This window comes from Stylophora pistillata, chromosome 4, assembly GCF_964205215.1.
Source record: "Stylophora pistillata chromosome 4, jaStyPist1.2, whole genome shotgun sequence".
Taxonomy (NCBI): domain Eukaryota; kingdom Metazoa; phylum Cnidaria; class Anthozoa; order Scleractinia; family Pocilloporidae; genus Stylophora; species Stylophora pistillata.
Window position 1 is genome coordinate 252,501 of NC_142522.1, and position 8,349 is coordinate 260,849.

The 8,349-nt window shown below is 37.5% G+C and overlaps 1 protein-coding gene, 1 long non-coding RNA gene and 1 pseudogene across 5 annotated transcripts in view; 1 reads left to right on the top strand and 2 right to left on the bottom strand.

The window, feature by feature from the left end:
• Nucleotides 1-969, bottom strand: part of LOC148731948 (uncharacterized) — a 19,434-nt gene extending 18,465 nt beyond the window's left edge. For all 3 annotated transcript variants that reach the window (XM_088756907.1, XM_088756914.1, XM_088756913.1), the window contains exon 1: nucleotides 775-969. Coding sequence is in view for 2 of the 3 variants with exons in the window: in XM_088756914.1 (XP_088613040.1) it covers nucleotides 775-921 (147 nt within the window). In the remaining variant the exon portion in view is untranslated. The remainder of the gene's footprint in view (nucleotides 1-774) is intronic.
• A 3-nt stretch (nucleotides 970-972) lies between these two features.
• Nucleotides 973-2,587, top strand: LOC148731950 (uncharacterized). Its single transcript, XR_015999989.1, has 2 exons — nucleotides 973-1,726; nucleotides 1,972-2,587. It is a non-coding gene; the product is annotated as an uncharacterized LOC148731950 (long non-coding RNA).
• Nucleotides 2,588-2,881: 294 nt separating this feature from the next.
• On the bottom strand, nucleotides 2,882-8,349 carry LOC148731951 (uncharacterized; annotated as a pseudogene). The gene is made up of 2 exons (XR_015999986.1): nucleotides 8,196-8,349; nucleotides 2,882-4,068 (listed from the first exon to the last, which is right to left on the bottom strand). The product of XR_015999986.1 is annotated as an uncharacterized LOC148731951 (transcript).

The window sequence follows — 8,349 nt, forward strand, 5'->3', positions numbered from 1 at the left end:
TTTGTGGGTTTGCATAATAAAAACACTAATAATAATAATACAACTATCTTAAATTCGTACAGTTGTAGTCAAACAAAACAAAACAAATAAAAGACTTTATTCATTAATTACAAATTATAATTTCATGTTGGCTTCCACCCGCATGTAGAAGAGCCCAATCGAGACAGGGGAAGTGACACGCAAGTTTATTGGAAAAGACGAAAAATATTTTACAAACAATACCAGTTGTTGCCAAATTTAATTATGGTATCAGTTAAAAATATTATTATGATACAGGAATGGCAACGTGGATAACACACAAAGTAAAAGTCAAATCGTGTTTCAGAGCTATCTAAATTTTAATTAATTGGTGCATAATTTCGGTGACGGTCAATGTAGTCATCAGATTTCAATAAAACTTCCGCGTTAATTTATTGGATGTTCTCTTTGCATATGATCTTCTTATGTTTATAATGTTTTCAAATAAAAACCTTAAATTTCGGAAATCATGGATTACCTTGAAATGCAAATACACATGTATGATGAACGTGAATGATCTTGAGTTTGAGTAATTAAAGCAGAGTTAACTGTCTGATAGTATAGAAACTGTACCTCATCACGATCTAAATAACATCCAATTAACTTTAAGCGTTAGGCTATTATTGACATATAAATGCATCTACGATCTATACGAATAGCTAGTTTTGTTTGATTTGTGGAATTATTGAGATAAAATGAGGCACAACCTGGTATAAAGCTACAGCCGAGGTTAACCAAATGAATTAATAAGCTTACCTCGACTTGTGCCTTCGTCAAACCACTGTCCGTTGACGCTTTTAAAACCATCTCCTTGTACATGGTTCCCGTTCCAACCATCCCTCCTGCAAAACACCGCTCTAAAATACCTCTCTGTTCATCTGAGATACGCGTACGTTTCGCCATTGTATTTCCGCACGAAGAACAACCACTATCTCGCTGAAGGCTTACCGGACGGCACGTTGTGGAATTTGTTACTCGCGGGCGAACGTGGATCATTCCATAAAGCGATTTCATTGGCTGCTCCAGACGATGCCTCAAATAAGCGGCATCAGACGGCTCAGATGGCCCAGACGATCATTTCACTTGGCTACTACCCACATTCTCAATTGAGAAATACCGGGTGTTACGCTATGAGAAAATGTGACACGAGTGCTTCAAACTGGCATTTTCGTTTACTGATAAAATGAGTTGCAGAGAAAAGATGTGAACTCTGCAACAGCATTGCGTGTCGTTCTCCTCATAGGGATATCTACAGCTCGTTCATAGCTATAGTAAGAGTACACTGTGACTTTGGATGTGGTTCTTGTAGAAGAACCAAAGGAATCGGCATTTTCGAGTTGCCCTTAGCGAAAGATGAAAATCACAAGAGATGGCGCAACGAGTGGCTTGGTGTACTCAAGAAAACAAGGGAAATGGATAAAGATTTTAAAAGACAGATGAAGACAAACTCTACACTTTCGAAAAGCATTTTTTGTCCGAAGATATTGAAATATGAAAGTATTTTTCGATAACTTTTGCTATGGAACGATACGATTGCTGAGCGTACTGTGCGTAGCGTTGCCAAGCTACTAAGATATAAACAAACAGCTTTTTCTTTCGTAGAGAGTCAGGTTTAAGACTTTGTCTGCCTAAATGTCAGAAGTCTTACTGAGCACCAGCGAAAACGAAAGCCATTCCTGGCACCTTACAGGTCTACTCAAGATTGATGGTAAGTCTTGCTTGAACTATTGGTATAATCATAACTTGTTGTTTAGTGCTCAAATTGTCTATCATAAGACTCAATTTATAATAACCTGTTAATTTGATTTTAAGAGCAAAATTACATTTTTATCACTATTATTTTCATGTAAATACTCTTGCCTACAAGTCTGTCATTCAAGTTTAAGAACACAGACTGTATTGATAAATTGCTATGCATTTGAACACAAGTAATTTTTTAATTTATATTTATAGGTTTGGCTTTTTGATGGAATTCCTGCAGTATCTTCAGAGCTGGAAGGAGAGCACTGAAAACCGAGAGGGTGAGTTTACCCAAAATGCAAGATCCAGGATGTTCCTCTCTTGGCAGACATACGAAGGCTTCCAGATTTCTGCAAGGTCTACAATCGAGTGCACCAGGTTTCTTCTTTCAGAGGGGATGGAGTATGTCCTGACAGAAAGGTTCTGTCAAGATCCTGTGGAAGAATATTTTGGAAAGCAGAGGCAGTTTGGCCGCAGGTGTGACAATCCAGATATCAGGACCTTTAGCTACAACAGCAACACTATTAGAATTGAAAGGTCAGTCTCCTGCCAGAGTGGGAACACTAGAGGCAGAAAGGACACAAAAAAAGCCTGGGTTAATGTGACCAATGAAAAGCTACCATGTAGAAAAAAGCAAAGAACTGTTTAGCGTATTCACAGCTAGTAGAGGCACATTCTAAGCCACTCTATTCACACTCTATTTCTAAATTTTTTTACTCCAATAATACAAGATATTCATGTAACAATCAATTAATGCACATAAATCAATCACCAATGTTTCATTTATTGTTTCAACATGTTTAATTTGAAAATAAATATTTACATGACATTTGTGTTGTTTTCCTTACTACATAATTTAGATACATGTTATTATCCTATAACTATCATATTGGTTAATCCAAAGTTAATAGAGGGGTCAATCATATTCATTTTCATATGACTTTTCAATGGTTTCCATTAGGTATTTAGTTTCTTTGACACGCATTACCTTTATTCAACCAGTAACAACCATTTGTTTTGTTAAATAAGAATTTGTTATCAGATTCCTGAACTCTAAATCTATTGTGCAAGGAACCTTAATACTTTTAGGTACTTGCTATAAATAAAAAATGAAAAATAGAAATTGAAAATTAAATTTTTATACCATATGTGAACAACTCTTAGAATGAAAATGCTCTTCTTGATAAATGACAATAATATTACAACAAATATAGTGAGAAAGCAACAAATATTTCTCCATGTATCATACAACTGTTTTGTCTTGTGTAATAAAAATCTATTACATTACTCAGGCCTTGCTTGTTCTTGATCATGACTTCTCATGATCTCCTTTTGGAGAGCTTTAGCCTTTGTTTGCTTTGCTTTTACTTTGTAGAGCTGAATGATGTCCTCAGCACATGAAAAGGAGTGTACCCTTACATACAAACTTACTATAGCATGAAGCACATTTTTTCTCACTTCAGCCTCTGGGATTAGCTCTGCATCAGAAACCATACATTGGTAGCTTGACAATACCTCACTGTCAGTTACTGAGTTGAGAGTTATGCCAGCATCCACTTTTTTCAAGCAGTTAACTGAAGTGAGATGCCGAAATTGATGCTCTGTTTTAAGAGAAATGTTCTGTGCATACTTGGTAATGTTCCACTAGCCACCCCGGCTTAAACTTGACACCAGTTTCTGACTCTCACACCCATACTCTTGTTTACCAGCTTTCAATAATGCCCTTGCCTGTTGGTTTTCTGCTGTATTGTTTCTTGCATACTTTTTAGGCAAGTTATGCAAGACATATCCACCAACATACTGAAGACCAGCTTCTTGTTTTTCTGACAATACAGTTTGGGATGAAGGTGGGTTACTGTCAGAAGAAGACTTAATGCCCTTGCAGTAGGACAGGATAAAATCAGCTACCTTGGTTGCAAGCAGTGTTGCAGCATTATGAGATAGTCCTTTGAAAAACATTGGAGACTTCAATGGTACTTGAGCATAATAGTTGCCATAGAATTTCTCGGCATTCCCATTTTTTGAATAGCCTTCAAATAATGCCTTCATTACAGAGAATTCTTGAGTTCCTTCTTCAAGCACTTGATACTCGTACTGTTTTAACTCCTTCCTTAGATCTTCTGCAAAAACTTCCCTTTCATAAATGTTCTTTAATGCATTGCGTACAATCTCAGCTAGAATACTAGCAGTCAAAGTCAAACGATGCTCGTTCCGATTTGGATTGTGCTTGGCAGCTCGATGCCTTTGATATCCTCCTCTTGTTTTGTATTTTTTCCCACACTCGCTGCAAACAATCTCGGTTGATTGGACCTACCAAAAAATATTAAATCATAGTTTCAGCATATTAGAGTCTGTCTCTATGAAATATGATCAAATGTTAACATACTTGCCGTCTTCCGAAGGCACTTGCGACAATGTTCAGTTTGTTGTCAGGTTGCATTCTCTGTAAACTATTTTTAACAAAGCAAAACCCAGGCAATATTCAGGCAATTTTTAGTATCTAGGGCACTTCTACCAGAGAAACTAAATACAATTTTATAATTTTTCTAGAATATAGCTAGGAAATTGTTATCTGAAAACGTCGGGAAATTCTCTGTTCTCTAGTAGTTAGTCGCGTGAAAGTACATTAGCGTGTGGCTCCGTAAACCCCTTCAAAAAAAAAAATTATAGACTAAGTAAGAGTAAGCTTCTAAAGTAAAGTAAAGAGTAAGCTTCTAACTAAGTAAGAGTAAGCTTCGAAACGGTCAGCGGTCGGTATGAGAGTCGGACGTGTTTTAGCTCGCTCTCTCCTATATCTTTTATTTTCGACCTTTTGGGGCGTTAGTGTGTCGTCCAACATTGCAATATGCCCGCCGATATTTAGTGTCACTTCTTTTGGGACTGTTGGCGAGTTTTTACGCTGTACTGAAGTCCCACTTTCGAACTATGTTTTAGTCAAGTCAAGTTCGACGAGCGGCCATCTTGGTTTGCTACACAAGCGCAGGAAGCATTTCTTCCTTCGTAAAATTAGCTATTACAACAACTCATCTGCCTCTTTCCAACTGAACAACTTATTGTTATGTGGGGATATTCATCCAAATCCTGGTTATGGCTGTACTTCGGCACACGACAACATTACTCGTGCTGGAAGAAAACCGCCCACGTGGAAGCATCCGTGTGGAGTTTGCTCCAATTCTGTTCGCTCTAACCAAAAAGGAATTCTTTGTGATGGCTGTTGTAAATGGCACCATATCAAGTGTATCAACTTGGATATTAGAACATATATTGATTTGGGATCCTCAGATGAAACTTGGTACTGTTCCGATTGTACTTTTCCATTTAATTTCACCGATTCGTTCTTCGAGGAATCTACTATGGAAGATACCAATGGCAGTCTACAGTCATCACTTTCAGGTTCCACTGACGGTGTACGAAATATTTTTCCCAAAGCTTTATTCTTAAATGCCAGAAGTATACGGAACAAAGTTTTTGACCTACAAGCATTGCTATTTATGGATTCGTTTGATGTTGTTGTCATAGTTGAGACATGGCTGGATAGTAACTATCAGGACTTTGAACTTAAGCTTGAAGGCTATAATATTTTTCGGAAGGACAGATGTAATAGGCGGGGTGGTGGAGTGCTTATAGCTATCAAGAATCATATTTCTTGTATTCGCAGGACTGACCTGGAGGTTAATTTAGAGATGATAGCTCTTGAAATTCGTCCAAATCCTACTATTTGTGTACTCCTTTCTGCATTTTATAGACCACCGGACGCAGATGAGTTATTTTTGTCACAATTCAGAGAGTTTTTGGATAAATATTCAGGAACTGGTCTTTCAAATCTTGTTGTAACTGGGGACTTTAATTTTCCACACATTGACTGGAATCTTGGATGCCCTATAAAGTCAGACCCTGGAATTAAGGATTTTTGTAGTATTTTGGATGATTTCTATTTGGTGCAAAAGAACCTACATGCAACTCGAGATCTAAGAAATCCTGGACCTTCTGGCAATATTTTGGATCTGGTCCTAACCAATAATGACATCTTGGTTGAAGATGTAGCGGTGCATCCGCATGCATTTGACTCAGACCATCATCCCCTTACCTTCAAGTTTCGTACTGAGATGAGAAGGCCTAATAACATTCAGCGTAAGGTATATTGTTACAAAAAGGCTGATTTTAAAGGTTTGCAGGAGACCTTACAATCTATTCCCTGGAATCTAGTTACATGCGATAACTGTATCGATACAGGTCTGTTAAAGTTTCAGGATCTTCTGTTTTCTGCTGTCAATCAACATATACCCCGGATAACACTCAAGCGTCGCTCTAGGCCTCCTTGGATTTGCAATGATATAATGAAACTAATTAGGAAGAAGAGGAAATTATGGAAGCAAGTTAAATCTAATGGTTCACCGGACATATTCTTAAAATTCAAGGAGCTGAGAAAGAAAACAAAGAGACTTATTAATACAAGTTACTACAATTATCTTCAATCTCTGTCTGGAAAACTTCAGGACAACCCTAAACATTTCTGGAAATTTTACTCCGTTAAATCTAAAACTAAGAGAATTCCAGATACTGTAATTTATGATAATGTTTGTTCTACAGATGCGTCTTCCAAGGCGGAACTTTTTAATAAGTTCTTCCACTCAATTTATTCAAAGGATTCAGCTGATGTTAGCTGTCCGACTACAGATGTTGTGAATCCAAATTTGTTACTGAACGTTACAACTACACCATTTGAAGTGCAGGGAATTCTAAGTAGGCTCGACATCAATAAATCACCCGGTGTGGATAATATACCATCAAGAATTCTACAAATCTGTGCGAAGGAATTGTCGGTTCCATTGTCGCACTTGTTTAACTTATCCCTAAGCTCAGGAGTCATGCCCACCTTGTGGAAATCCGCTAACATCACTCCTATACATAAGAACAATGATAAGGAATTCGTGGAAAATTACAGATCAATTTCCCTGTTACCTATTCCAGCTAAATGTTTAGAGCGTCTTGTGCATACTGCTGTTTACGCACATATTTCGCCCTATTTATCTGAGTGGCAGCATGGATTTGTGAAGGGGAAATCTTGTGGGTCACAATTGGTTCTCACTCATTATCAGTGGGTCACAGCTTTGGATGAGGGACGACAGGTGGATGTTGCTTTCCTGGACTTCTCCAAGGCTTTCGACAGAGTGAATCATTCAATTTTACTGCGGAAGCTCTGTAATTTCGGAATTTCTGGCTCCCTACTACAGTGGTGTGAGAGTTACTTGAGTAATCGTTGGCAAAGAACTGTGTTGGATGGCGTCTCCTCCACTTGGTTAGAAGTTCCGTCCGGTGTCCCACAGGGCTCCATTCTGGGGCCGCTATTTTTTGTAGTTTTTGTGAATGACTTGCCCGATGTTGTTCTCCCTGGAAATACCATTGCGCTTTTTGCTGATGATTGTAAAACTTCAAGAGTCATTGATGATGTTAGTGATCAATTCTGTTTTCAACGGGACCTGGATAATCTTCAACATTGGAGTATTCGCAATGCCATGGCTTTTAATGTCAAAAAGTGCAAAGTTATGAGATTAACAAAGAAAAGGCAACCTTTAGTCTCTAATTATTCCTTGGACAATTCTCTCTTGGAAGAAGTTAGAGAATTCAAAGACTTGGGAGTTACAACTACTGACAATTTTATCTGGAACTCGCACATTGATATTATTGTGTCGAAAGCAAACAAAATGTTAGGGCTAATTAAAAGGACTTGTAGAGGTCTGGATGATACTACGACTCTGAGAACTCTTTACTGCGCGTTAGTTCGATCGAATGTTGAATACTGCTCTGCTGTATGGTCACCCTACACCAAAAGGAACATAGAAAAAGTTGAAAAAGTACAAAGAAGAGCAACCAAGTTCATTTTAAAGACTGAGGACAATTATGAGACTCGTTTAAAGAAGCTAAATCTGATGTCACTAGAAAATAGGAGATTTCTAGCTGATGTTACTTTTTTATATAAAGCTCTCAATGGAATAAGTAACATCAATATCGATTCATACGTAGATTTTTATTCTAATGCGGATCATTATTCTTTTAGGAAATACGATGATTTATCTCTTAAGAAGAAATATGCAAGAACAAATCCACTTAAATACAGTTTTTTTCACAGAATAGTTGACTCCTGGAATCTTTTGCCCTATGATACTCGTAAGGCAGCAAGTGTTGATGTTTTCAAGCGGGGAGTCAAGAAATGTTTACTGGATCGTGCATTAAATTAGTTATTTTGTTGAACTATTGATTTTATTTTGATTTTATACTTTACTTTGTAACTTATTCTAGTAGATATTCATTGGTGATCTGTTCTTTATGGGGTCCTGGACTCCTTTACAGATTATCCGTATGGCTATTTATATTAGTTTTGTTATGTATTACTATTAATGCCATTAAATTGTAATAAATAAATATTCTGCACTTACTTCACTTGCAGCAGTTAAAAACTGTTCCTGCAGTACTTCCTCTTCATCAAAGATGTCTAAAATTGCCTCAAAACTATCGCCAATCAAAATTAGATCCTCTCCACCATCCGCCATCTTTGAACTTGTGTTTGGCTTGTGCACCGTCGCGGTCACG